Source organism: Panonychus citri, unplaced genomic scaffold, assembly GCF_014898815.1.
Source record: "Panonychus citri isolate SS breed McGregor unplaced genomic scaffold, ASM1489881v1 Contig00138, whole genome shotgun sequence".
Taxonomy (NCBI): Eukaryota; Metazoa; Arthropoda; class Arachnida; order Trombidiformes; family Tetranychidae; genus Panonychus; species Panonychus citri.
In genome coordinates this window covers 2,348,014-2,375,366 of record NW_026515543.1, presented here as the reverse complement: position 1 = coordinate 2,375,366, position 27,353 = coordinate 2,348,014, and the positions used below count along the sequence as shown (strand labels likewise).

The window sequence follows — 27,353 nt, the reverse complement described above, 5'->3', positions numbered from 1 at the left end:
GTTACATTGAACAAGAATTGTAACAGAATTGTAATTTGTATTGAAAATCCAAGAAGTGAAGATAATCAGCTAATGATTAGAAACAAACAACGAAGTAAACAACAACAACAATATTAATCGAAACCTTAATCATGATCAACAATAAGGAAGACACATGAGCTGAAATGTAGGTTATCGATTGTGAAAAAGACTCATTATAAAAGTCAAACTATTCAGAGAACCAGGAAAAATATGATGAATAAATGAACTCAACCAGACTGATTAGATTTCTAACTATTAGAAATGAGAAAAATTTTTAATTGTAAAAGATAAAAGTCATTAACGATTCAGAGATTTTCCTGATCAGTAGTTATCTAATTTTTCGAAATTCTTGTCATCAATTTTGATAAAATCATTTAGAATTTATCAGAATTTATCAACTCAATTACACAACAGGTAAAAAGAAATTCAAATCAATTTGATTGATAGTTAATTGATTGTCAATAAGACAAAATAAATGAGTAAACAAGTTGATCAACTTGTTTTTCAATCGTTTCATATCCTATCAAACTCAATATATCCTGGTAATTAAACATAAAATTCACTATTTACTTTGTAGTTAATGTGAATTTGTTGGATTATCGATTGAAAATTGAATTAATTGTTGATTTTAATTGATTCATTTCAAAATTTAATTAAAAACTTTGATTATAATCAATACTAATCAACACCAATAGATGGAGTTAGTGGTAAATATTGAGCGAAATTTGAAAAAATTTAATCAAATTGATTTCCAATAGATGATTAAGTTAATTATTATCGAGTGAGAATTTCAACAATTTGCTTCAAATTCTCAATTCTAATAAATTGAGTTAATCTTTGAAACATGAACTGGTAATTTTTTCTCATCTAATTGGAAAATTGGTTAACTAGTTCTCTTAATCATTAATTATGATGAAATTTTATCTTCTAAGATGATTAACTGATTATTATTTTCCGTTCAATTGATTCTCAATCCTTTTCTAAAATTATGAGTAACCATGAAGGTGAATTAATAAAGGTAAAAATCAATGAAAATCTTGATTAGTTGAATAATAAACGATCAAAAATAAGCTGATTGAGATGAATAATAATCATTGATTGTTGTGATACATTTGATTAATCAGAATGATTAGCAAACAATAGAGCTGAGAGATTGATTATCTTATGAAAAATTGGTTCGAATTTTTTCGAATCGATTTTCAGAATAATCAGAATATTGTAACACCGAAAAGAAAGAAAAAAAAAATAACTTCCTTCATTTCTCTTGATTAGAATTTCCGATTTTCTCAATCAACACAAGAATCGAAAAGAAAATATTTAAATTGATTAACGAACGAGATAAAATTAACGAATTCCAAACAAATGAATCAGTTGATGAATGAGGATTTTCGATTAGTTTTCTTTGAAATTATTCTATTAATAATAACAGAGAATTTGTTTCGAACAGAAAAAGTTACAGTCGATTCGATAATTTTATGTTCGACTACTCGATTTAATCTTTAGATGGCAGCAGTCAGAATGAGAGACAAAATCTACGATTTTGTTTACCAATTGTTAATAGTAAAAAGCGAAAGATAAAAAGACAGAGATTGTCTGATAGTATTTAATTGTAAGAGATAAATTCAATTCTAATTCAGTTAAACAATTTCATTTAACCTTCTTCAACCCCTGGATCAGACTCAATGAGTTTATTAATAGATCGTCTCAACCTACACCATAAATATAATTGATCCTTGCGAGTGAATCTTCATTGAAGAATCAACAACGAAGAGACTAATCAAGATTCATATCATTCAAGTAAATTAAATTGTTCATTTGGGTGAAAAGTACAATCAATAAATCGCTAGAATGACAAATAAACCAGTTATCTTTGTAATCGGTGGACCGGGTTGCGGAAAAGGAACTCAATGTGAAAAAATTGTCTCCAAGTGAGTTGATTGTAATTTCCTTACGATTTACTGATTATCTCTGATTCCATCTCAATTTGAAGGTATGGATTCACTCATTTATCCACTGGTGATCTACTTCGAGATGAGGTTAAATCGGGCTCTGAACGAGGTAAAAGGTTAAACACTATCATGGAATCAGGTCAACTTGTTCCGTTGGAAGAGGTTCTTGGATTACTCAAAGATGCGATTACGAAAAATGAAGGTTCGAGCAAAGGATTTCTCATTGATGGTTATCCTCGAGAGGTGAGAACTATTCAGCTAATTAATCGATTGATTGATTGATTGATTGATTGATTATTTTCTTCGTTGATTAGGTTGACCAAGCAATTAAATTCGAAGAGCAAGTTAGTAAATGTACTTTCGTTATTTACTTCGATGTGTCTGATGATACGATGGTCCAGAGATTATTGAAACGAGGTGAGACCTCAGGTCGAGTTGATGACAATGAGGAAACAATTAAGAAACGATTAGCAACATTTCATCAACACTCTGACCCAATTCTTGACCATTACAAGGATAAACTGGTCAAGATTCCAGGTGAACGTTTACCTGAGGAAATTTTCTTGGACGTTTGTAAATCAATCGATGATAAATGTCACTAATCAATTCTGATCGTCAATCAATTTGGAATTGATCCTTTTTCCTTAATTTAATTGCTCTAAATTATATTATACTAACACACCAACATTTTCAATGCCTAATCACATTTGCTCAGTACAAAAAAAAATGAATAGTTAATTAGTCTAATTGTTATCAATACTTAAATATTTCAGATTTACTAGTCATCTGAATACAATGTTAATTGTTTATTGTCTTAACTTTTAATTGTTGATTATTTCAATAGATTTGCAACTATTAACTATATTATCGTTACTCATATTGTATTATCATTTATTTTTATTCTGATTTGTTAATTGTCAGCTCATTGTTGTCTCAATAAATTGATTACTTTAGATTGTTTCAATTTCTTATATTTGAATTTACTTAATTGTCACTTTTGTGGATTAGTTGATTTAGTTAATTACCGGTTATATGGTTCAATTGAATCGGAAATTATTAATATTGAACTGGAAATGATTAAGTTTAATTATTGATTGAATTAAATTATAATCACAATTTCCTGTGACATTGTTGTTAAACTTAACGACAATTGTTTTCACAATTCAACAATTAGATTTGACTTGTTTTCAGATTGTTGTTACAGTTACAATTTATAAAGTAGTTGAAGTTGGATTACAAGAAGATTAAGATTAATTCAGTTCACTGATAAAATGAGTTGTGATGTTTTTAATTTGATTCCTTGGTTTAATCAATACTGGAAATCAAAGTCTAAATGTAAACCAGTTATTTTCATCATCGGTGGACCAGGAAGCGGAAAAGGAACTCAATGTGAAAAAATTGTCTCCAAGTGAGTTGAGTGAAATCGCCATTTATTTACAATCAACTAATCATCTAATCACTTTAACTAGATATGGATTTACTCATTTATCCACTGGTGATCTACTTCGAGCTGAGGTTAAATCGGGCTCTGAACGAGGTAAAAAGTTAGGTTCGATCATGGAATCAGGCCAACTCGTTCCGTCGGAAGAGGTTTTTCAATTACTTAAAGATGCCTTTACGAAAAATGATAATTCGAGTCGAGGATATTTGATTGATGGTTTTCCAAGAGAGGTAAGAGTTAATCAGTGGATTAATTGAATGATTGATTGATTATTTTCTTCGTTGATTAGGTTGACCAAGCAATTAAATTCGAAGAGCAAGTTAGTAAATGTACTTTCGTTATTTACTTCGAAGTATCCGATGATACAATGGTCCAAAGATTATTGAAACGAGGTGAGACCTCAGGTCGAGTTGACGACAATGAGGAAACAATTAAGAAACGATTAGCAACATTTCATCAACACTCTGGCCCAATTCTTAACCATTACAAGGATAAACTGGTCGTGATTTCAGGTGAACGTTTACCTGAGGAAATTTTCTTGGACGTTTGTAAATCGATTGAAGATAAATGCAATTTAACAATTTAAAATCCCTTAATTGTTGCTCTCAATTTGATAAAATCCAATTTGTTACTCTTTGATTTATCATAATGAGAAAAACTATTTAATTGTATTTCATTGATTGTCTAATATCTTTTTCTTGGAGTACAATGTGTAATTAATACTTGTTCAAAGTTCTGCTATTAATATCCTTTAATTAACCTTGGAAATTGTTGATTTTGTTTTGAGAAATAATTATTCATCAATATGATTGATCAATGGCTGAAAAATGAATTAAGGCTTAGATTTTTTTTATTAGTTCCATTCTTGATTTAATCTCCATCACGATTGTATCTACTTCTGCCATTCCTCCAGGTCCAATGTCCCCACAGGCCAATTTCTTGGCGACAACGGGAATCAATGTGAATCCCCAGGAAAGTAATTTATCAATGGCCTCAGAGGTAACTGGATGTTCCCACATATGAGTGTTCATGGAGGGACAGAATAGAAAAGGTTTCTTCAAGTCCCATGCTCGGACCACACAGGTAAGTAAATTGTCACAAATACCGGATGATATTTTAGCTAAAGTGTTAGCATCAAGAGGAGCGATTAACAAAATGTCAGCCCATTTTCTTAGTTCAATGTGTAAAACAGGATCGGTCATTTGTCTCCATGAAGTCCATTCAGATTCATCGGTAAATATTTTCACCTTTTCATGTTTAACTTTCAACTCGGAAATATTGAAGAAATGAAATGAATGTTGAGTTCCAACAATGATAATATTCAATGGTAAGTCTTTTATCGCCTCTAACAGAATTGGAATTTTAATTGCGGCCACACTTCCGGTAACACCGATAACAAGATTAATACACTCAGGTAAACATGGTAATTCTAATTGTTGAGACATAATAATTTCCTTCTCTATCCAATTGGGTTAACAGTCTCGCTTTTCACCAGAATCTCCAATTTCTTGGATATAACTGAGAGTATCAAGAATCACCTTAATATGAGCCTTCACTTTACGCCCTTGATCCGATAATTTATCGATACAAGAATTAAGGAAAATTGATCTTTTATCGATGAAATTTAAAGCCTCTTGTAAGGAAAGTTCCAAATAGAATCCAAGTCCAATGAAAATCGTGATCTTCTCAGTGTTGGGTCTATGAGAGGGAAGAGAAAACAGAGAAACAGAATTAAATTGTAATTGTTATCATAGTTAATTCTAAATACTTACATGGTACATCTCATGTAGAAATTGTTACCAATGTCTATTTGTGTCTTTATAGATGAACAACCAAATGAATTATTAGTTAATTCAAGAATAAATGATTTAAGATCTTGAAAGTTGTTCAATTGCACGTGGATATTTTCTTGTCTTAAATGGATAATCTTTAAATCATTTTTTAATTGTTCGTTGATGAAGGTTTCACATTTTTCCACAATTGGATGGACACTTTGATCGGCAACTTTTTCCACTGATGGATAACTGGATTTGAAGGACATCTTTTTGATTACAGGAAATTAAAGAAAGAGAGAAACAACAATCAAATCAACCTTTTGTTTTCACCTTCTTTTCCCTTAACTTGTTGTTACCAATGGCAATCTAACAGCTGATTTCATTTATAGTTTTTCATTTGAATTATTTACAATCGATTGTAACTAATTTTAATCAATCGTCACTTTGATTAGGATAATTTAGTTTTACAGAAAAAGGCGAAAACATTTGACTAGTTGTCAGTTTAAAGTAAACAAATTTGATTATTTGTAGATGAGTTTCCAATTACTTGGTTGATTGTATCCTAGAAATATTGGACAATGAAGTAACAGTGAAAGACTAGTTCCTATTATGAATGGAAGAGCAATTAAATTTACTGATTAGTTGATTGAATGAGTTACTATTGAATGGTTTCATTTACCGTTGAGAGTTTTAGAAATCAGTAGCCACTTATCAAGCCATCCAATTAACTCTTCGGGCTTACATCCAAATGGGTTTAATCCTCTCATGTATGAAGCCTAAAGATTTAAATTACAAGTGGAAAAAAAAATTAAGATGAAATCGATTGATTGTTGTGATTAAATGACTAATTACATGTTTAAGATCATGGAAAGGTAATTGAGTTGGTCCTCCCATCCTTAAAATTGCAAGATCTAATTCGTGAATATATCTACCATAATTAACGAGTCTTGGGATTTTCCTTGGGTAAGATGCAATTCCGTGCATTTTACAAAGATGAATCTGAAATCAATGTAAACAATTAGACTTTATCGAGACAATTAAATATTGTAACATAATAATGATTACTAACTAAATGGATTGTGGGTAAATGAGATAATCCATAGGGTTCCTGGTTGAATACAGGGGCAACATTAAGTATCTCTTCAACAGTTGGATGAGTTCCACTTCCAATTTTGTCGAAAATTAATTTACATTGTTCTCTAAGATCCAAACCATCAGTAGAATCAGGTAATTGTTTGGGAATTGAGTTTAGTTTAAACTGTAATTGTCGAAAGATGGGCCGATTGTGTTTTAAACGTTTCGTTGTTTTCTCTAATTGGTAATTAAATTTAATCTCATTGTCCCAAAATTGCTGAGAAAGTAAATGTTTCGGGAAATATAAGGCTAACGGGAAAACAACATAATTGGCAAATGGAGCGGCAGAGACCAATAAGGTTGGGGCAACTTTGAGTAAATCTTTTGGTGTTTGATAGTAAACAATTAATTCCTGGTAGGACAATGAGTGGACATCACGGCCATAGGATAATTCACGAGAAATTCTCAGATATTCAATAATATCAGTGTAAAGAGAGCGAGTTCCTGATCATAAAGAAAAATCAAAAAAAGAAAACAACAAAATTAAAGAAAACAATTTAAATGAAGAAAAAAGTCTACAAATAATCAATTAAAATGTTTACTTACCAACAGTGAACACTTGGTAGACTTTAAATGCTTTCGGAAATCGTTTTGATAAAATATCTTCATAAGAGCCGACAAATTTAGTTAAATAATCGGTGATTAACTTACGTAAACCTTTAACTGGTCGAACGTATTTAGAATCAGAAGATTTATTATTCTGATTTAACATGTTACAAAAATGACGAACATGTAAACCCGAGCGAATGAGAGACGACATAATTAAACCCAGAAAATAGTCTAGTAAAAAGATATTAAATAAACATCAACTGATTAACCAAAAAAAAAACAATTAACCAACATTTCCAATAACAATTTGATTTACCTCAAAAATCATAACCAAAACGTAACAATAGTAAACGATTTCATCATTTTAAAGATGACGATGATTTTGCTGATAGACCAAAAATTAACGTTACCGATATATTTCAGAAATTCAATAAATTAATCTAAACAATTTAAACCAAAAGATAATGGAAGCAAAGAATTAAAAAAAATGGAAACAATTTATACGAAAAACATGATAATAATCAGCTGAGTTCATTTCCAATGTTTCATTGGAAAAGGAAAATCATTAAAAAGCGCCAATTATGTTTACACTGAAATTTGAACAATTAGCTCACTAATTAGATTCTCCATCTGTGAGAATTTAGATTATTGAAGTTAATTAGAATAAACAATTAAGAAAACAAAGTGACGACAACAAGAGAATCAAATGACTAAAGGGTTACACTTATTATCCAATTAGAAGAGAACATTGAACTTCGCGGTTATCGGTTCTTTTCGAATCCGGATCTTGATCCAAACATATCGAATCCCTTTTCTTCTCTTCTCTTTCCCGGGTTGGAGTTTTTTGTTTTTCCATTACGTAAATTATCATCTCATTATTGTTTAAACTTTTTCTATTTCCATTTGTTAATTATTATTACTTAATTATTTTTATTTCGATTTTTAATTTCTGTTTCTCACTCATCTCCGGTCAATTAAATTGGTGTTTATATTATCTTGGTTTCATCGTATCTCATTTGAAAGGCTTCACCATTTTTCTTCATCTCTTTATTTATCTATAATTTTTTTTTCTCTTCTGTTTTGTTGTTCAGTAATTTTTGTTTTCTGTTTTTTCTGAGAGATTTAGTTTTTAATTTCTCTTGGACGAATACGATTTTGATTCGTTAATGATGTCGAGTAACAAGAGAAAACGTCGTGATCGATCACCAAGCTTGTCAAATGATTCCAAAGAGAATATTGATTTTGATGAGGATGATGATGATTCTCAACCTCTTCATGCTGATGCTCATCATTCAGACGATTCACTTGATATGGATATAAGTCCAATCGCTGAGACTGGTTTTCTTAACACTCAAGACAATTCAAATTTCATTGAATGTGGTGTTGTTAAATCTCTTAAATTAGTCAACTTTATGTGCCATGGCCATTTTGCTATCGACTTTGGTCCAAGAATTAATTTCGTTGTCGGTCGTAATGGAAGTAAGTTGATTCACATTTTTAATGACTTTTCTCAACTATTACTCATTTCTTACAATCTTTTCTTTTTCACTTACCTTCTGTTTTTTATTCTTCCAATTGGATTGATCTTGTGACAACTAGGTGGTAAAAGTGCTATATTAACTGCAATCGTTCTTGCTCTCGGTGGTAGATCTCATCACACTAGTCGTGGACAAAGTTTAAAATCTTTTATCAAAACTGGCGAAACAAGAGCCAAAATCGTTATTAAACTCAACAATTTCAATGGCATCGATAAAAGTTCAAGTTTTAAATACGAAGAATATGGTGACACTATTTGGATAGAGCGACTTCTCAAATTAGATGGCTCTTCAGTCTATTCACTCAAAAGTAAAAACGGTAAACTAATTACCAACAAAAAGTGTGAACTTGACAGTATTGTTAAACATTTCAACATTCAAATTGATAATCCTATTGTGGTTTTGAACCAAGAAGTGAGCAGAAATTTTCTCAACTCTAAAAATCCCAAAGACAAGTACAATTTTTTCATGAAAGCTACCCAGTTGGAAGACATTTTGAGTGATTACGCTTACGCCGCTGAGAAAACATCTTTAACCGAAATTGAATTAGACAAGAAAAAGAAAGTTTTAAAAGATGTTGCGTGCGAACTTGATGAATTAAAGAAAAAAGTTGCTCTCTTAGAGAAATTAGATGACCAGAATAACAAACTTTCCTCACTTGATGACGAACTGCTTTGGGCATTGGTAAAAGAAAAGGAGAATGAATTTGATGTGCTTAAAAACGAAGTCGAAAATCATCATAGAAAAATTGAAGATGCTCAAGTTACCATTGATAAATTGGAAAAGAAATATGAAAAATACACAAAAGATAAAGAGGAAACTCAAGTTGAACTGGACAACACTGGAGCCAAAGTTATCGAATTCAAAGGAAAAATTGAAGAAAAAGTAAAGATCATAAACGAGCTTAAAGAGAAAAAGACTGGCCTATCCGTTGAATGTACCAAGATAAAAAACGAGATTGAAGATAAGAGTAAAGATGAGAAGCATCTTGAAAGAAAGATCAATGAATTAAAGAGACAATTCGGGTAAGTAATTTACATCACAATTAAGTTAATCCAAGCTTACAAATTTTTCTTTTCTCTTTACTTTTGCAGTGACTTGGATAAAGTGGAAAGAGAAAGACAAGTCAAAGCTGAACAAATAGCTAAATTAGAGGAAGAAGATCAACAGTTAAAAGCTGAAATCAGAACTCGTAAATTACATAAAGAGCAATTAATTGGTTCTATTTCTGAGATGGAGAAGAAAATCTTTGGATGTAGAAATGAAATAGATACGATTAAATCTTCAATCAGCAAAAAGAAACAAAGTATCATGCAAGCTAATTCCAGTGCAGATAATCAATTGTTACGATTTGGTGCTCATATGCCCCATTTGTTGAAACTAATTGACATCGCTGCTCGTGATGGGAAATTTATCAAAAAACCTTTAGGTCCAATCGGTCATTTAATTAAACTCAAAGATCCAAGTGCTGCCTTGGCTGTTGAATCTTGTATAAAGGGACTGGTCAATGCTTTTTGTTGTGATAATCAAGATGATGCTGTTACCCTTTCCCAACTATTCAAGACAATTCCGAGTAATATGAGACCACCCATGATAATTACAAGAAAGTTCACCCGACTACATGATGTCTCCTCTAATTGTATTCGTAGTGATAGATACAAGTCCATCTTGGAACTTCTCGACATTGATCATCCACCAGTTGCCAATGTTTTAATTGACAGATCAAATATTGAATCGATAGTTTATGTTGCCAATGAACAAGAAGCTCTCGATATAATGACAAATGAAGATAAATTACCTTTCAATTGTAATCAAGCTTACACCAAATTTGGAACCAACATGTACCCAATCAAAAGGAATCAGTTTTTCAAATCTTATGCACCAAACTACAATCAGCCAAAATACTTGACCAGAGATATTACTGCTTATATCAATTCACTGGAGGCCGAAGTATATGAATTGAACAACAAATGGGAAACAAAGACAAAAGAACTGCAACCATTGGAACAAAATCTCCGAGAAAATAAAACTGACCTAGAAGAGACTACTTCCAAAATAAGAAAGATGAATGATCGAATTAATGAAATCGCTCGAGAACTTGAAGAATGGAAAAACACTGAAGAACCAACACCAGTCGAAATATCTGTTTTCGAGGAAGAACTTGATACCGTTCGATCAATTAAGAAGATTAAAATGGAAAAACTCACCGAACTAATCGAAAATTACAATGAAATCAAAACATCCATTGAAGAAATCAACGGAAAACTTTCAACTCTACAAGAAGAAAAGACTCGTTTGTGCCATGAAGAACGACCATTGAAAGAAAAGATGAAATCTTTGGAAGATTCACTTACCAGTGTTGATCGTAATCTTACTCGTTTCAGAGACAATTTAACCAATTTAAACAGTGAAGTTAAGGAATTACAAAAGGCTGAAAATGAGCTCGAGAAAAATGTACAAAACATGAGACAAAAAGCTTTGAAAAAGTCAGATAAAGAGATAAGAACATCCAGATCTCCAAATGAAGTGAAAAGAGAAATTGCTGATATAAAAAAATTCATGGAAGGTTAGTAATTAACAAATAACAAGTTCATCTTGATTGTTTATCATTGTTTCCTCTTCTAATCTTTGTGATAAAATTTTATCTTTTCTTTTTAGAACAAGAAAGAGAAATTGGTGATCGAGATAAGATTGTTAAACAATATAATGACCGAATTGAAGCTCATGAACGTGTTTTGGATCAAGTGAAAACTTTCGAAGAGCTTCTTGAAGAGTTTGGAGCCTCAACTCGAATGCGACTTGATAAGTATCGCCGATTACGAAAACAAATCACTGAGAAAGCTTGTCAAGTGTTCAAAATAGCTCTTGAACAACTTAACTTTTCCGGTACTCTTGATATAATTCATGACGATTGTGTCATTGATGGAGCTCAAAAGAAAGCAAAAACATTGGAAATTAAAATTAATCCTAAAGTTATGGTTAATTCAAATGTTTACAAAGATACCCGAAGTCTTTCAGGAGGTGAAAGGTCATACGGAACAGTTGCTTTTCTAATCGCTCTATGGGAATCATGTAATTCACCTTTCCGAATACTCGATGAAGTTGATGTCTTCATGGATGTTGTTACTCGGTCCACTGCTATGCAAATTCTGGTAGAAAATGCAAAGATGAAACAAGGAAAACAATATATTTTTTTGTCCCCACTTGGGGTACCTGTTGATGAGGAGTTTGTACATGTCCACCAAATGCCTGATCCTGTGCGAGGAATCAACAGTCGCGACTTGGACACTTAACTTTTTTCCCTTCTTCCTCCCCTCCTCTTTTTTCTTATTTGATTACATGAATTTTTTTCCAATATGATGTTACATTGACAAATAAATCCAATTATTTTTTTGAATTTAGAAATATTTTTCCAATATTAAATTAATCCATTTAGCGGTAGCATTTGTATAGATATTAATTGTTTACAGTGGAAGCAATTAAACTGATGAATTGAATATATTATTATGTCAGTTTTTTTACGTCAATTTAATTTGCAAGGCAATCAGCTGATTGGCTAATTGTTTCTCGTAAAGGCAGATCAGTTTTGGAGGGCAAAAAGTCAACCATTGTTGTTTGCTGGCTAATCATTCAGATCATAAATTGTCAATCGATGCAAACAATTAGGTTGTTGTCAAGGTTTGATTAGATCGAGATAAATTACCACCATTTGGACGGGTTAAAGTATTTGCAGTTTCATTACCAATGGCTGATGATGATGATTTGATAAATTGGACGAAGTGGTTAGTGTTGATTTAATCTTCAATGGTGTTGTTGTGGTTTCGACCTGGGAATTAGTAGGCCGTAAATGCAGCAAATGCTGTGAGAGGGATGATACAGAGGAAGATAACTTACATCGTCAAAGTGATGAGACCATTTAGTTAATGGTTGTTCCCAGTGAGTGGCTATTAAAGGCTTATGTGCAATCAAAACGAATACGAACTGAAACCATCAATAGTTTATTACAACTTATTCAATAATCAATAGTAAATCATCATCATATTGATGATTGGAAATCTATTATCGCAATAGCTTTCTAACAATACCAATGAACTCACCAAAAAACAATATCAATATCATGTTGAACTTTATTCATTAGATTAACTATCCTGGAGGATGAATGATGTCCTACTCAGTTGATTGAAATGACAGCAAATAAAAAGATTGTGTTTTTTTCATTTTGTTTCGTTGGTTGTATTTACCAATTAGTGACAGTGAGTTATGAATTTTTTCAATTCAAGGTACGAACTGAGATTACCTTTGAATATCCGAAGGAGATTGAAATTCCCGACATCGATATACAAATACCGATAGTTAATCTGCTGAACATGAGTGCAGTTTACATGAGATACCCAAAAGAAATGGTAAAAATCTGTAAAGATCTCGTTGATTTAGATCTGAATGAAAACATCAACTCTATTCATAAATTCAGCAATTATTGTTCATCTTTAAATCAATTGCCAAATTTATCATCCGGTAAAATAATGCCCATTTTGACTATTGGTGACATCCAACAATTAACTATAGATCCAAGGAACATGATTATTGCTATTGATAACTTTTTCTTGAACATGGATTTACTTAAGGAAGGATTTTGTGAAGTGGCTCGATATCATAATCAAGTTTTCGTTCACATGAGAATCTCTTGTCGTCAGAATTCAAATCCAATTGTTATGAAGATTCCGAAAAGTGGACATGGTGATTATCACCTACTACGAGTTTCTCTGAGAATTCCAACTGCTTTTAAGCTTCGTCTCTCAAAAGCAAACAGTTCTTTGGCCAATTATCCTTATAACTATAATATGATTGATCCACAATCTAAAATGTTCAAAGTCGTAGTGATCAAGTTTCGACGTCTATTAAGCTATTCGTTACCATGGCCTTATGAAACATCGTGTAGGCATTATGATGAATCTGTGTTTCTCTTGGATTGTATCAATCGACGATCTCTTCAAATAGATAATCAAATAATTCACAGTCAATCAACAATTCCATTCAATGAACACCAATCTCAGGTTAAGTTTGGTGATACACACAAATTGAAAAAGTGTTTCGATGAATGTTCAGCATTAATTAAACAACCCGAATGTGAATCGACAATCATTTACTCAGAAGCAGATGAACACGCTGAGAATGTGTTGAGTAGTAAATATCAAGGGAAAATGTTCATCTATTTGATAGCACCGATTGACATGGACACAATTTCCCGAGCATTTCCTCAAAATACTCTTATTGAGTATCTAATTTATGTGAGCAGCACCTTAGGCCTCTGGTTTGGAATCTCAGTTTATGGTCAACTTACTGACCATTCAAATCAAATATCAAAAGCTTTCAAGAAACTTATTCCCTGTTCATTTGGGCCCATCAATCCTATTAAAGATACAATTGTAAGTACATTTGTATTATCCTTTAGTTCAATATTATCGTTAATTATATTAATTATTTCAGATCAAAATCGAGGCGAACCAATTGACTTGGTAACAAGGTGCTAATTAACTATGGATTTATTGATTTTAATATTTACTGATTTATATTTAATTTGTTCATATTCAATCAATGTAAAAATCGTTCATTTTTCGGTGAATTATTAATTAATTGTTCAACTTGATTAATTATTAAAAGCAGGTGAATTTTTATCATTGTATTCAACTTTAATGTTCACTTATTATTATGATATATAAGTGTATCAATATTATACGATATCAGAGATCAATAGTTGACAATTAAAAATAAAGACAATTTGCTACTGTTGATTAATTATGATTAACTATGTTGATCTAATCAAGAGAAATTAACGTGATACATCAAACGAAAGACTTGAGATCTAAAGTTTGATATTGAAAAATTAATCCAAAGTCAATTTATATTGATTATTGATTGTTTCTATTACGAACCTCAATCATAAACGATTAATAAATAAAATTAATTCATAAATTACCAACATCATTATATTTTGAGCTTTGATTAATCAATTACAAACTACAATTCTAAACTAATTCAGTAAAGTATTAATTACTACCGAGAACATGAATGTTGATATTATTTGGTGATTTTGAAAATAAAGTGATTTATTTTTTGGAGTTTAGAAAATATTTTCCAATATTTAATTAAACATTTGGCGGTAGCAATTGTATAGATATTAATTGTTTACAGTGGAAGCAATTAAACTGATGAATTGAATATATTATTATGTCAGTTTTTTTACGTCAATTTAATTTGCAAGGCAATCAGCTGATTGGCTAATTGTTTCTCGTAAAGGCAGATCAGTTTTGGAGGGCAAAAAGTCAACCATTGTTGTTTGCTGGCTAATCATTCAGATCATAAATTGTCAATCGATGCAAACAATTAGGTTGTTGTCAAGGTTTGATTAGAAAAGGAGTCAACTAGATTTGCTTAATTTCACCTAACAGGGATTATATTGATTAAAGCTACCTAAATATCAGATTAGATTAGATTTGTTTTTGTGTGTGTTCATTTGACTTGGTTGTTGATTTAATTGTTGGTCAACCATTCAAAACGATTTAACCATAATCAGAATTGAGGAACCGTGACATTGACAGCGTTCACTTTATACATTTGGGTGTTGATCAGGGTTCGGGTGGTAAATAAAGGATGTTGGTGATGATGATGATGGTAATCATATGATGAATATAAACTTTATATTAATAATATGCATCGATGCGTTGTTTTTTTTAGGTGAAGTTCATGAGTTTGGTGATCAAAATCACTCCAAGAATTAAATTGATGATGACAAGCTTTGGATTGTATCAGATCGTAAGCTGAATTTGATGATGAAGAAAAGGATGACTACGATGATGATAATGTTGAGGTGGTTTTGGTGATGAAGGTGATGTATCAATATAAAAAGCGCTTTTTATGATGATTTCTATTAATATGTAGATATTTAGATAATTAAATTATATTTATATTATATTAACATTTATATTAATATTTTTTATTTGTGTGTGTTGATATAATTTTTTATTTTGAATCCTTTTCTTTACTTTTGCATGACTAGTTGAATCTCTCATATGCCTCCCCGTCTTCATCATCTGGTGTTTTTCTCGTTAATCCCAGTTTTTTGTACTCCTGATGATCCTTTCACTGTTTCTAGTGTTGATCTTGATGAAGGAGGTTTAGGATTGGTTGTTGTTGATGATGGTTTTGGTGGTAATTGTGGTGCAGGTGATGAGCGAGGTGATGAGGATGATTTATGAGAAGCATTGAAACTGGCTTGAAGTGCAGCTAATCGAGCTGCGAAACTTGCTTGTCCTATTGAGGGTGTGGGTGAAGCTGTTGGTCTATCTGAAGTATCACGATTGTCCATTAGTGGACGTTGGAGGTCATTCTTATTGGGAGGAGGATCAGATGATGAGTCAGATGATGAATTGTCTTCATTTTGATCTATTGGAGGAGGTTTGGGTGGAGGATGTTTTGGTCTTTCAAGGTTGGCTCGGGATGATCGTAGACTTGTAGATCGAGATAAATTACCACCATTTGGACGGGTTAAAGTATTTGAAGTTTTAGTACCAATGGTTGATGATGATGATGATTGGGGAGGTGGTGGTGGAGCTGGTCGAGCTGGAGCAATGTTATTAACTCGCGACGATGGAGGTGGTACCGATGGTCGAGGTGGTGTGATGTGAATAGTGTTAGATGTACGTGAAGGCTTAACGGCATTAGAACCAGGCCGTGGAGGGGCTACTGTTTTAGCCCAAGGGATATTACCATTGCCATTGGCTAATGGCGATGGATTAGATGAAGTGGTTAGTGTTGATGTAGTGTTCAATGGTGTTGTTGTGGTTACGACCTGGGAATTTGAATCGATAGTCAAAGGACCAGATATTTTAAGCGATTTGAGATCCATGTGGGAGGTAAATGTTGAACTTTAGAGATGGATGATTGTTTAGCTCGAGATTTAATGTTTGCCTTTCGAGCACGAAGAATCCACCAAGTTTTAATGTTGGAGTGAAAATAGTAGGCGATAAATGCAGCAAATGCTGTGAGAGGGATGATACAGAGGAAGATAATGTACATCGCCAAAGTGAGATGATACCATTTAGGTAATGGTTGTTCACAATCAGGCTCTCCAAACCCGTCCATACAATGACAAACACCCTTATTATCACATAAACCATTCCCTGAACAATCATTGGGACAACTGACGGTTTGTCGACGTATCTTATCAACACCAATACATCGTTGATTAAGGCACATTTTGGCATCACCACACTTTGCTCCGTTAGGCACAAGACCAGGATCAACGGTGTCCAGACCGAGGTCAATTACAGCGGAATGACAGGCAAGTACAGTCTTACTTTCACCCTCTCCGTGAGTGATAAATGTTTTGTGTAAAATGGCAGCCGAGTACATGCCAAATTCGAGACGCTCATTGGTATGGGTACAATGTAACATTCCACAAAGATTATCAGACTCATTACATGGTATGTATGTTTTATTGATGCGATTGAATCCACAGTTTCCACTTGGTTTACCGAATCTATTTTGATCGAAACATTCAGAAGATGAAACGATCCCCGATTCACCCCAAAGAAGTTTACATTGTGAATTATAAGATGAACAGGTACCATTAAGACAAAAGGCTTCTTCTGACCCACATTCGGTACCATCTTGAACATATCGATCTTCAGGACAAAGTTGAGAATTTCCATCACAATATTCTGTGAAATCACATTCACCGTTTGCAGGTCGACAGATTTGTTGCTTTTTAGCTTCTATTATGGTGCAAGTTTTCAAATCGCAACAAGAGCCGATTGCACATTTGGCTCCTTTTTGTAATTTACAAGTTGAAGGGTCACAACAAGGGTTATCACAAAAATCCTTCAGGCCACAATCACACTCTTCACCTTCCTCAGTGAATCCATTTCCACAAACTGGACCAATTATTTGCCTTGGCTCATTTTTAAGGCAAAAATCCATTCCACGGGAAAATGCATCATTAAGATACTTGATTGAACATGAGGACCACTTTTTAGGACTGTAAGGGCCCGACGAATGAGACATTATACACTTTTCGGCATTTTTACATTCACATTCGCTTGTATCATGTTCCATGCCAAAATTATGACCCAATTCATGGGCAACAGTGGTGGCAACAAGACTGATCAATTCGCTATGATCGGTATTTACTCCTCCAGAAAATTCATAGGTGCAAATTGGTCCTTTCAGTGCTTTACCGACAACTCCGGCATCGAACGCAGTCCCAGTGATGAGTTGAGCATTATCGTTAGGGTGTTTTGGAACTAAACGTTCTTTCCGATATCGAAGAAAATTGGTTAAAGTTGTATCACCATTGGACGAAAGAGTAATTTCATCAAAATCAGACCAGATTATAACACCAACAAGAGCAACGAATATGTTAAGTTGATTATAAAGCTGAATGGTGATAATTATAAGTATGACAATTGACAGACGAGTAAATAGAGTAAAGTTAATCAATAGAAAAGAAGCAAAAAAAAGAAAAGAGGGAAAAGTTAATTGAAAAGAAAACAATCGTTAATTGTTCAATAGTAATTAAGTTAATGGTCTTTTGAAAAACAAATCTATAATAATACTTACCGCATTGACTATATTAGCGATTTGTTTGCTTTTCTCAATCACAGTCTCTTTATCGCTACCACATTGTAAAAACTGTGAATAAAAAAATTGATAAACAATTAAGAGAAGATGAGAAAATTGATTGACAGAAACAATCATATTCTTAAGTAGTAAACAATTTACCTCTTTATGATCATTGACAAGAACGAGTTCTACGTATCGAGTTTTTGAATTACTTCGATAAGGTATTTTACGATCAGTTGACCTTTTTGGTCGGTGCAAATGTAATTGTTGGTTAATTTTATCGGTTGTTGTATCTTCCACTCCTGTTAAAGGAAAAATTGGTAGGAAGAAGAGAGAGAAAATTACATGAAATCAATTGATTATTGAGAATAAGAAAAGAATAAGATGAAAAAAAAAGGTGAAAAGAGTAAACGGATAAATGGATATAAATTGAAGGAAATAATTATCAAGATGATTGCAATAATGATGGAGAGAGAGAGAGAAGGTAAATGGAGGGATTAAGGTTGAATGGACAGTAGAGTTAATTTACCACATTTGAAATTATTGGCATTTTTATAATGGCTCGAAAGGAAAAGAAGATGCTTCAAAGACGATCTATCATGATGAATGTGATAAGTTTCGTTGGTAGAGGAAATGATCCCAGAAAGTGTCCCGTTGAAAATACTGAGGGCGGAAAAAGAATCAGGATCACCGGATAGAGAACCATGGAAATGACAGTGAGATGATGGCTGGAGGAAAAGGAAGAGAATAAAAAAAAGAGAGAAAAATGATGAGAACGAATTATATGACAACCATGATGATAAGTAAAAGGTGAATCAAATTGATGGAAAAAAAAACAAGGAAAGATGAGGATAAGGAGGGAGAATTGATGGTTGGACGGTGAGAAGAGAGTGGAAATCATGAAGGAGAAAGGAAAATCAGTAACAATAAAAATGAATTACTCTATTAATATATCGTAATACATAATATGATTAGTAAGAGAAAAAAAAATCAACTCCAACAACAAACCCTTACCTTTAATTGATGTTTCTGATGAATAACTGGTGAACCATTAAGATGAATTGACTCAAAATAGTTATCAGGAATTAGATGAACATTTTCTTTCAAATCTAAAGTGAAGGTAATATTATGTAATGTAAACGATAATCGATGGAACTCAGAGCAAGGTAATGACTACAAGAGAAAAAGAAAAAGAATTATTAAAATTAGATTAAGGTAATCAGAAAATTACTCAACATGAAAAAGAGTAGTAGATATTTAAATTAATGAGAAATGATGAAATATTAAGTGAATAACTAAAGTGGTCAGGGCAATGAATTCCAAGAAGGGTTCATCATTATTAGAGGGAATAGAATGAAAAAAGAGACTGGTTAACCTTAATACAGAAACAAGTCCATCTAAATAACAGAATGGATAAGATTTTTGTTACTTGTTGCTTGGTGATGTTGGAGAGAAGGAAAAAAAAAGCAGGAAAAAAGGGGTTATCTGGTTGGAGGATTATTATGATTACCTTGAACAAATCGTTTGATAACTGGACACCAGAAAGATTGTAAAATATTGGCTCAATAATTGAGTATGAAGTAAACTCTTCAATTGGATGGACCTTGATACTAGATGATGATTTTATTGTTGGTGACGATGATGATTGAATAAACCCAAATGTTGTACTCAAAGTAACCAAAAGATGAGCAAGTAATAGACAAGGCAAAAAGATCATTGCCCTTCCCTACAATCCTATTCTTCCTCATAAAGTGAAAAGACAAAACACCCAGAGAGAGAGAGAGAGAGAGAGAGAAACACACACACAATAGAGATGCAAAGAAGCAACAGTTTGAAGAAAAATTATGATTACACAATTAGCAAAAAAGAACGATACACATTACGTAGAAAAGAATAAATCATTAGAAAAGATTAATCAAAGAAAATTATTCTCTCAAGAAAAAAAAACATAAAAAAGAATAAAATTCATAATAGAAAAGAATTAACCAAATATCAACCAATGAACATTGAACGGTGTAAATCAAATATTCCCTGAATGGAGTAAACACATTCGATTGCTAGTTGATTAACCATTAGAAAAACATATTAAAGGTTCACTTAAAATAAAATAATCAAATTAGACAATTGAAAATAAATTAAGAATCACAATTAAAGTCCAACCTTTAAAAGCTAATCCTTTGAATGAGAAACAACAACAAAGTCTTTCCGATTTTATTAGCTTCAACAGCAATCTCGTAAGAGACTCAGTGAGTTCAGACTCACTGCAACCGGTGACGACTACCGGATTAGGGAAAAGGATTAGCGGGAGTTACAATAGAAATAGATTAGAGTCATACATGTTTTTTGATGTTTGATCTATTAGTATAACACATTGCAAGTAGATTTCAACATTATTATTATTAATATAATTAAAACCGTCATCCCATGGCCATTCCATTTCTGTTGTTATTTCTTCCAGTACTTTTCGACAGCAATATGGATGATGATCTTTCCATTCATCACAGCAGATTATCCTTGTCATTCTCAATCGCTTTTTGGTGAAAAATTTCAGTAATTTACCATAATGTCCTGCTTTGTTGAATTCATAGTTAAAGTCTTTCTTTTTTCTGTCAAACATGATCTCTATTACATCTCCTTCCTCCTTTAGCCATTCACTCATCCTTTTACTAATTTTTTGTGTCATTTGCCTCTTGAATTGCGTCCTGGATGTCCAATTCGGTTCAGAACTATTAATATTATTATTATCCATCAGGTCCTTTGCTTTCTCATATCTTCCATAGCACCATCGCCAGTTTAGTCCCAAGTATTGCGACATTAGACCAAAAATATCATTTTTGTAGTTTGATCTCGATTCCCACGTAAGATCCACTTTTTCTGGAATTACTATTAATCCATTCGTTCCTCTGGTTTTTACTAGTTCTAATTGTGAGAATATTATTAATATGAATTGCTCCCATTGTGATCCATTTGTTATTTCAAACATCTCGTTCTTCACTAATATTATCAGTTTCGATTCTCTCTTCTCTGTTATTATTATTTCTAACAGATTTTCAATCTTCCTTTGTAATATCTCCTTTTTCTTTGATATTGATATCCATTCAATCAGTTCATATTTCTCTTGCCATTCAAAATCCTTGGCCATAGAAAGTCCTTTTCTCGTTGTCCATTCGTAACAGTTCATCCATAATTGCTCCATAAAATGAGTTATTCCATAGAAAATCATTACCATTGATGCTGATATTGTTTCAATTTCCATCATTGATAATATCGAATCGAAAGCATGAAATGTTTTCATAAAGACTTCTTTGTCATATATAAACATCCATATCCCAACAAGATTTGCTTTCGGAAAAATAATATTATTAATGATGAGTTTTTTCAGTTGTAACGGAAGTGATATTAGATTTTTCTTCGAAAATTTGAACGAGTTCATAATCTTATCCATTAATTCATCTCTCCAACTCTTTAGTTTCGTGAATCTGAACGGAATAAAGAATCTGTATCCAAGTAATTTTAGACCCCAAAATTTGGACGAGAAGACAAAACTTTTTTCCATATTAATCCTTAGATTAATTTCCTTAAGTGTCTCCGCCACCTCATTTTTAATCACCACTTCATCTTGATCCTTATTGTTGGTTACGATCATATCATCGGCAAATGAATATACCATCGTTTTCCTTTCTCTCAGTTTTCTTATTTTCGAATCCAATGCTATTATAAATAATAGAGGACCACACGCTGTCCCTTGAGGTGTACCATCCGTTTCCATCTTGAAATAATATCTACCTTTGTGTCTTATTTTTATGTATCTTTTGCAAACAATTGACTTAATTATCGCTGCAAGAGATTCATCAATTTCACTTATTCTCACGATTGCTTCTCCCACTGCCACTTCATCAAAGGCCACACTCATGTCCATTTGTATTATTTGTAGGTTTTCCCAATTATATCTGAAAACCAGATGAGCAATCAAGTCAAAAGTTGACTTATTGATGATGTAAGCGAATTGCGAGTCCGCCATTATTATTTCTTCCAATATCTCGTGAATTTGTAGTGATAGATATTTATCCAGCATCTTTAGCAGATAATTCGGGGTCTTTATCATTCTTACTCTATTACTATTTGCTTTGGGGACGAAACCACCACCAAGGATTCTCATCATTTCCGGTACATAGGAAATTTCTATTATAAATTTCAATACCTCCTTGATATTGTTATTGTTGATCGTAACAAATTCTATCCACTTTCGCTTCGTGTAGTTATCAGCCGATAGAGATGATTTAATATTATTAATATCTTTTATCACCATTTCCCAAATGTCTTCTCTCCATTTACCTTTCACGTAACAGAAATCCTTATCACTGAACTTCGGTTTGTTGGTCGAAAAATCTTTCAAATATGAATTTACTGATTGTTCATATTCTTGCTTAATGTTTTCCATTACCATCAATTTACCATTATCGTGAATTATCTTTATTATATTCCATAACTTCTTTTGTTTGTTTAGTTCTTTGATTGTATCTCCTTTCGAAAAATTGGCTTTAGAGAGTTTTTTCTTTGCTGTTGAATGATTTTTTGCAAATCTCTTATAAGACTTTGATGTTGATGAGAAACTTTTGTCTATCCATTTACCTTTACCTTCTGGATAGTTTATTATTTTTCTGATATTCTTTACCACCGCTGATTCCTTGCCTCCAATTTCTGTCTTATTCATTGGATGTATTTCTATTAATTTTGGTTTGAATTGTATAATTCTTTTTGATTGAATCACTTCTCCACCCATCAATATTATTATTATTTCCAATTTCAGATGATCATTTGTCGCCATTCTTGTTATTTTAGCATCCACCAGTATAATCGAACTCGTTATCAGTTGACAATCAATATAACTTCTCTTTTCATTTGCTGTAAAGGTGAAGTTCTTTTCCTCAGGAGAATGAGTCGATCTCAACCTGTTTGATATTTCAATATCACTCCATTTCTCTCTCCTTGGTGACCACAGTCGATGTTCGAAATTCATGTCACCATTTAATATTATTGGACATGTATTTATCTCCATAATATCTTTGATATTACACCAAAATCGTTTAACTTTGTCTATCGAAGTTTTTAGTGGTCCATATACACTCATTATTAGATATTTTCTATTATCTATGAATATCTCCACTCCAACCACTGAATCAACGTGAATATTAATATTTTTACAGGCAATTTCCTTTGGCACAATTATCATGGTTTTGTTGTTCACAAAGATCTTCCCATTACCAACACAAATGAAGTTTCCATCCAGGTTGTCATTGGTACAATTTTCACTAATTTTTTCCGATAACCAGGATTCACTCAGTTCATTAACCGATATTATTGTATTGGTTTTAAAAAGCTTCTTGAAGATTGTCTCCATTTTTTCATGGCTTTTATGAACATTCCAGTGAATTATTGAAAGCATGATTACTCATTGAGTCCAGAATTAACCGGTTTCCATGGCTTCATGACTCTAAAGAAAAAGTCGCTAAATTTGAATCTTATAAAAGGTACTTACTTGTTATTATTTTCATTTTCATATTATTTTTCGACGCGATCGATCTTATTATAAATATTATCAATATTATTAATAATTTTCTTAAATTGTGAATCATGATTGTTCCTTCTAAGTTAGTCCAAGGTCCCGATTTCTGGGAAAGTTTTAAATGTTATTTGTGTTCTAATCTCGCTCTCGATCCACGTATTCACGATGGTGGTAACCGTCGAGTTTTTTGTACCAAAGTTTATTGTGGAAATTGCTGTTACCCTTATTCATTCAATATTAATAATTTTCGCTTCAATGAGCGGTACCAGAAGGAGGAGACTAGATGTCCTGATCGAAGCTGTTCCCATGACTTTCGAGATCCGTATTTTCGATATTTGGGTAAATTTGAAAGATCCATGTATTCACAAATTCGAATTCGATGTCCAAAGTGTACCTCTGTCATGAAAATTGACAATTACGTTAATCATCAGTCCTCATGTTCTCGATCAACTGCATTAACCGTTATTCAAAATTCATTCACTCCACGAATCGAGACTCGAATCACTAATAATATTAATAATCGTCCATGTGTTGAGATTCCTTTTTCAAAGATGTTGAATAATACCCGTAACCTGATGTTCACTTCCCTCAATGGATTAACCTTTACCAATAATAATATTCTTCTTTACGGTGATTTATCTAAAGATGAGGCTGTTTTTCTTAATGTCCGTGGTCCGAAAGCTATTCCCGATGTTCTCACCTTTCGAGATCAGAAGCCCGATGATTTAATTCGACACTTAAAACGAACCATTAATATTCCTGATGATGACGAAGTTGATTTGATGGTAATTCAACATTATACTTTATCCCAGTGCAAGAGTGTTGGTGATTTTATTGATCATTTACCCACCAATAGTCCGTTGACCATTATCCCCAAGATTGTTGATTTCGCCAATCCACTTTTTCATCTAAAGGTTAAATATATCGGAAAATTCAAATCTTCATCCATTCCGAATATTAATATTAACGAGGTTAATGATAATAATAATGTTGTTATTGATTAGATCATACATTGTATCATTTTATAATTCATACAATATCATGTTTTGTTAATGAGAGAGAATAATATTAGTGTCAATAATAGAGAGAAAAGATAGATGTTAGTATCATTAATCAGAAGAAAAGTTTCATTAATAATTGTTAGTTAGAATGTTAATAAACTCTTGAAGAGTCTAAAATTCGTTGTTTTTTAAATATTAAAAGAAAATAAAAAAGAAGAAAAATTTCCTCTTGAAGAGGTTATCTAAGCTTTAAGCTTATTGTTAATAAACCATTTAAATCCTAATGATCCACTCATAATTATAATTGATTCTTTGTATCGCGAATCGTAATCTTCTTTGGTATTCCGGGCATAACCAGTCTAACGGAGTGTGATTATTATCCTCTTTATCTTTGCAGACAAAGCATTTATATTTATCAGGATGAATTCGAACTCCACAATTTGCTGATTCATGTTGTGCTGAGCACCATCGACAGGTGATTTGATTGTTACATCTTTTTGATGAATGAGAATACGAAAAGCAGCGAATACAAATATTAATATGAAAGTAGTCAACTACTCTCAACGGTTTGAGCTCAAAGAATAATTGACCTCTTCTTTCTTGAATGTAATCACGAATTCTTGGTGATACTGATATTATCAGATCTGACCAATTTTTATTTGACACAAAGTAGTTTTCCAATGTCCATTTACCTTTGCCACCGCAACCATTTTGTATCAATATTAATTTCGTGATTTCTATCGCCTCATCTTTGTTTTCAATTTTCCTTGGAACAAATGATATTCTTATTTTTGGATCGAATACTCCAGGATCTCTGATGATAATATCCGGATACCATTTGCTTAATTTTTCTTTCGCATCTTTGATGTCATGCATATCAGAGCATATAACTCTCACTGCATCTTTGCTCTTGATGATTCTCGCAGCAAAAGGCTCAAGTGATTTATCTTTTAGTGATCTTGATATCATTCTGTATAAGAGATCAGTATCTTTTTCTTTGTTCGTCGCAAGAAAAATTGGTTCCATTAGAATATTCGACCATGGTTTCCATGAATCAGGTATTGGCTTTTCAATGATGTTGTGAAATACCTTTTTTACTCTTCGATCATTTCCCAGTCTCACTTTTATTGATTCTTTGTATAAATCAACTTCTCCAAATTTTCTTTTGATATTTTTTCCTTTTCCAACTTGAGACACCGAGTCCATTTCAAATTGAGATTCTTCTATCCAAAAAGGTACGAAATTATCTCCATCCATTTCCATATTGTTATTAATATTATCTCCATCCATTTCAATATTATTAATAATATTGTCATCATCCATTTCAATATTATTATTAATATTTTCTCCAATCTTTGAGCTTCCCGTTTTTCTTTTTTCATTCCTAGGTGGCGCTTTTTCAATTATTGTCATTAGACGAGGTTGATCTACTGTCTCAGTTGTTGCCATTGGAGATGGCGGTTTATCTTTATTCGTTGCCAATGGAAACTGTGGTTTATCTGCTGCTTGTGTTGATGTAGATGCTTTGTTAAGTTCACTCATTGACTCATCTTCCATATTAATATTAATCTTGGATGTCGATGGATTGTTTTTAATCTCTTTCAAAGATACTTTAGAAGATGCATCAGATTTTCCAGAGTACGATATTATAGATTGATTGGATAGCGACGAATGCATCATTTCCAAAACTGAAGCATTTTTCAATATTTCTTTGTCAACACTTTGAAGAAAGTTTTTCTCTATCTGATTAAGAGGAAGAGATTCTTGTTTGTCCAACAAATATGACAACACAAACTTTATTTTGTTGCATGTTGTATTATTAATCTTTGCATCATTTATCAACTGTTGATTCAGCAATATTGGATATCCTTTCGATGCAATCTCCATCATATCCGCTATCTTCATCGCCTTTATCGTTATGTTCCAATCACTCCTTGATGGGAACTTATTCATAATCTTTCTCTGTAATTTCTTGGCCAAATCAATTTCCATTGTTTTCTATATAAATTTAAGAATAGAATTAAATTTCTTTTCTATTATTTTTCATTTTAGAATATTTGAATATTCTCTTTTTAACGTTCTCTTTATGGCTATCATAGCCTGTTCTCTTTTTTATTTGTTATTATTATTTCTTTTACTTTTACTTTACCTTTTTTATGTTCTGTGGTTTCCTTGATGTTTAGTTAACACAATTTAGTCACAATTTTGTAATTAATATTGATAATTTTAACAATTAAACTGATTTAATTAAGAGCACGTTTTTCATTCCGATCTCATCATTGATTTAGAAAAAAACAGCGACACCTGTCGTCTGAAATACTAACTAAAATCGATGATTTTTTTGGAAAAGTTTAACTTTTTTCGCTCCTCATGAATTTTGATTTAATTAACTTTACCTGTGAATTTAAAATTAAATGTTGTGTTATTATTGTTCATCTCATCACAAGGATCAATTCTAATGAGTCAAACTATCTTTGGAACTAATTTCTCCTTCATCTCAAATAAACGGCACCTATTTTCAACTCTAATCAAATTTGAACTTAAAAATCAACTGAATTTAAATTGCTATTGACTTTAAAATGATATTAAATTTAAAATTTTACAAAACAACAAAGAATTTTTTTTTATTTTGTAAACTGAACGCTTAGTTCAGAGTCCGAATGGACCTTCAGGGCAGCTTGAAGTTTAATGTTTAATGCATTGACCTCTGGGTTTGATAAATATGATTCGTTTTAATTGTCGATTGATTTCGATTAAATTT

The 27,353-nt window shown here is 32.2% G+C and overlaps 7 protein-coding genes across 7 annotated transcripts; 3 read left to right on the top strand and 4 right to left on the bottom strand.

Moving 5' to 3' along the window:
* The first annotated feature begins 1,562 nt into the window (after positions 1-1,562).
* Positions 1,563-3,999, top strand: LOC128393589 (adenylate kinase isoenzyme 5-like). Its single transcript, XM_053353779.1, has 6 exons — positions 1,563-1,949; positions 2,012-2,213; positions 2,285-2,571; positions 3,199-3,378; positions 3,440-3,641; positions 3,701-3,999. The coding sequence occupies exons 1-6, from the start codon at positions 1,870-1,872 to the stop codon at positions 3,995-3,997; spliced, it is 1,248 nt and encodes a 415-aa protein (XP_053209754.1). The 5' UTR covers positions 1,563-1,869; the 3' UTR covers positions 3,998-3,999.
* A 221-nt stretch (positions 4,000-4,220) lies between these two features.
* Positions 4,221-4,856, bottom strand: LOC128393796 (phosphopantothenoylcysteine decarboxylase-like). Its single transcript, XM_053354009.1, has one exon. It carries the CDS (start codon positions 4,854-4,856, stop codon positions 4,251-4,253), a length of 606 nt encoding a protein of 201 aa, XP_053209984.1. The 3' UTR covers positions 4,221-4,250.
* Positions 4,696-5,686, bottom strand: LOC128393797 (protein UXT homolog). Its single transcript, XM_053354010.1, has 2 exons — positions 5,184-5,686; positions 4,696-5,109 (listed from the first exon to the last, which is right to left on the bottom strand). Exons 1-2 carry the CDS (start codon positions 5,450-5,452, stop codon positions 4,884-4,886), a joined length of 495 nt encoding a protein of 164 aa, XP_053209985.1. The 5' UTR covers positions 5,453-5,686; the 3' UTR covers positions 4,696-4,883.
* Positions 5,589-7,592, bottom strand: LOC128393795 (LETM1 domain-containing protein 1-like). The gene is made up of 6 exons (XM_053354007.1): positions 7,186-7,592; positions 6,867-7,100; positions 6,256-6,764; positions 6,039-6,185; positions 5,866-5,962; positions 5,589-5,790 (listed from the first exon to the last, which is right to left on the bottom strand). The coding sequence occupies exons 2-6, from the start codon at positions 7,078-7,080 to the stop codon at positions 5,708-5,710; spliced, it is 1,050 nt and encodes a 349-aa protein (XP_053209982.1). The 5' UTR covers positions 7,081-7,100; positions 7,186-7,592; the 3' UTR covers positions 5,589-5,707.
* A 154-nt stretch (positions 7,593-7,746) lies between these two features.
* LOC128393794 (structural maintenance of chromosomes protein 6-like) lies at positions 7,747-11,901 on the top strand. Its single transcript, XM_053354006.1, has 4 exons — positions 7,747-8,348; positions 8,469-9,429; positions 9,499-10,970; positions 11,063-11,901. Exons 1-4 carry the CDS (start codon positions 8,036-8,038, stop codon positions 11,695-11,697), a joined length of 3,381 nt encoding a protein of 1,126 aa, XP_053209981.1. The 5' UTR covers positions 7,747-8,035; the 3' UTR covers positions 11,698-11,901.
* Positions 11,902-12,561: 660 nt separating this feature from the next.
* Positions 12,562-14,259, top strand: LOC128393016 (uncharacterized). Its single transcript, XM_053353118.1, has 2 exons — positions 12,562-13,830; positions 13,892-14,259. Exons 1-2 carry the CDS (start codon positions 12,589-12,591, stop codon positions 13,922-13,924), a joined length of 1,275 nt encoding a protein of 424 aa, XP_053209093.1. The 5' UTR covers positions 12,562-12,588; the 3' UTR covers positions 13,925-14,259.
* Positions 14,260-14,510: 251 nt separating this feature from the next.
* On the bottom strand, positions 14,511-20,220 carry LOC128392908 (zinc metalloproteinase-disintegrin-like BjussuMP-1). The gene is given in 7 exon segments (XM_053352997.1): positions 14,511-16,312; positions 16,315-17,839; positions 18,023-18,094; positions 18,185-18,327; positions 18,555-18,753; positions 19,040-19,198; positions 19,536-20,220. Coding segments are annotated over 7 exon segments (3,126 nt in total). The 5' UTR covers positions 19,743-20,220; the 3' UTR covers positions 14,511-15,491.
* Positions 20,221-27,353: the final 7,133 nt, after the last annotated feature.

What these genes read in the sequence shown, in the direction of transcription:
- LOC128393016 (XM_053353118.1), top strand. Translation starts at nt 12,589, where the DNA reads ATGACAGCAAATAAAAAGATTGTGTTTTTTTCATTTTGTTTCGTTGGT. An exon ending in ATCCTATTAAAGATACAATT is followed by an intron (nt 13,831 to 13,891) that starts GTAAGTACATTT and finishes TAATTATTTCAG; the next exon opens with ATCAAAATCGAGGCGAACCA.
- LOC128393796 (XM_053354009.1), bottom strand. Translation starts at nt 4,856, where the DNA reads ATGTCTCAACAATTAGAATTACCATGTTTACCTGAGTGTATTAATCTT.
- LOC128393797 (XM_053354010.1), bottom strand. Translation starts at nt 5,452, where the DNA reads ATGTCCTTCAAATCCAGTTATCCATCAGTGGAAAAAGTTGCCGATCAA. An exon ending in TTCTACATGAGATGTACCAT is followed by an intron (nt 5,110 to 5,183) that starts GTAAGTATTTAG and finishes TCCCTCTCATAG; the next exon opens with ACCCAACACTGAGAAGATCA.
- LOC128393794 (XM_053354006.1), top strand. Translation starts at nt 8,036, where the DNA reads ATGATGTCGAGTAACAAGAGAAAACGTCGTGATCGATCACCAAGCTTG. An exon ending in CGTTGTCGGTCGTAATGGAA is followed by an intron (nt 8,349 to 8,468) that starts GTAAGTTGATTC and finishes TGTGACAACTAG; the next exon opens with GTGGTAAAAGTGCTATATTA. An exon ending in GAATTAAAGAGACAATTCGG is followed by an intron (nt 9,430 to 9,498) that starts GTAAGTAATTTA and finishes TTACTTTTGCAG; the next exon opens with TGACTTGGATAAAGTGGAAA.
- LOC128393795 (XM_053354007.1), bottom strand. Translation starts at nt 7,080, where the DNA reads ATGTCGTCTCTCATTCGCTCGGGTTTACATGTTCGTCATTTTTGTAAC. An exon ending in ATTTACCCACAATCCATTTA is followed by an intron (nt 6,186 to 6,255) that starts GTTAGTAATCAT and finishes CATTGATTTCAG; the next exon opens with ATTCATCTTTGTAAAATGCA. An exon ending in GATTTCTAAAACTCTCAACG is followed by an intron (nt 5,791 to 5,865) that starts GTAAATGAAACC and finishes CATTCATAATAG; the next exon opens with GAACTAGTCTTTCACTGTTA.
- LOC128393589 (XM_053353779.1), top strand. Translation starts at nt 1,870, where the DNA reads ATGACAAATAAACCAGTTATCTTTGTAATCGGTGGACCGGGTTGCGGA. An exon ending in TTGATGGTTATCCTCGAGAG is followed by an intron (nt 2,214 to 2,284) that starts GTGAGAACTATT and finishes TTCGTTGATTAG; the next exon opens with GTTGACCAAGCAATTAAATT. An exon ending in TTGATGGTTTTCCAAGAGAG is followed by an intron (nt 3,642 to 3,700) that starts GTAAGAGTTAAT and finishes TTCGTTGATTAG; the next exon opens with GTTGACCAAGCAATTAAATT.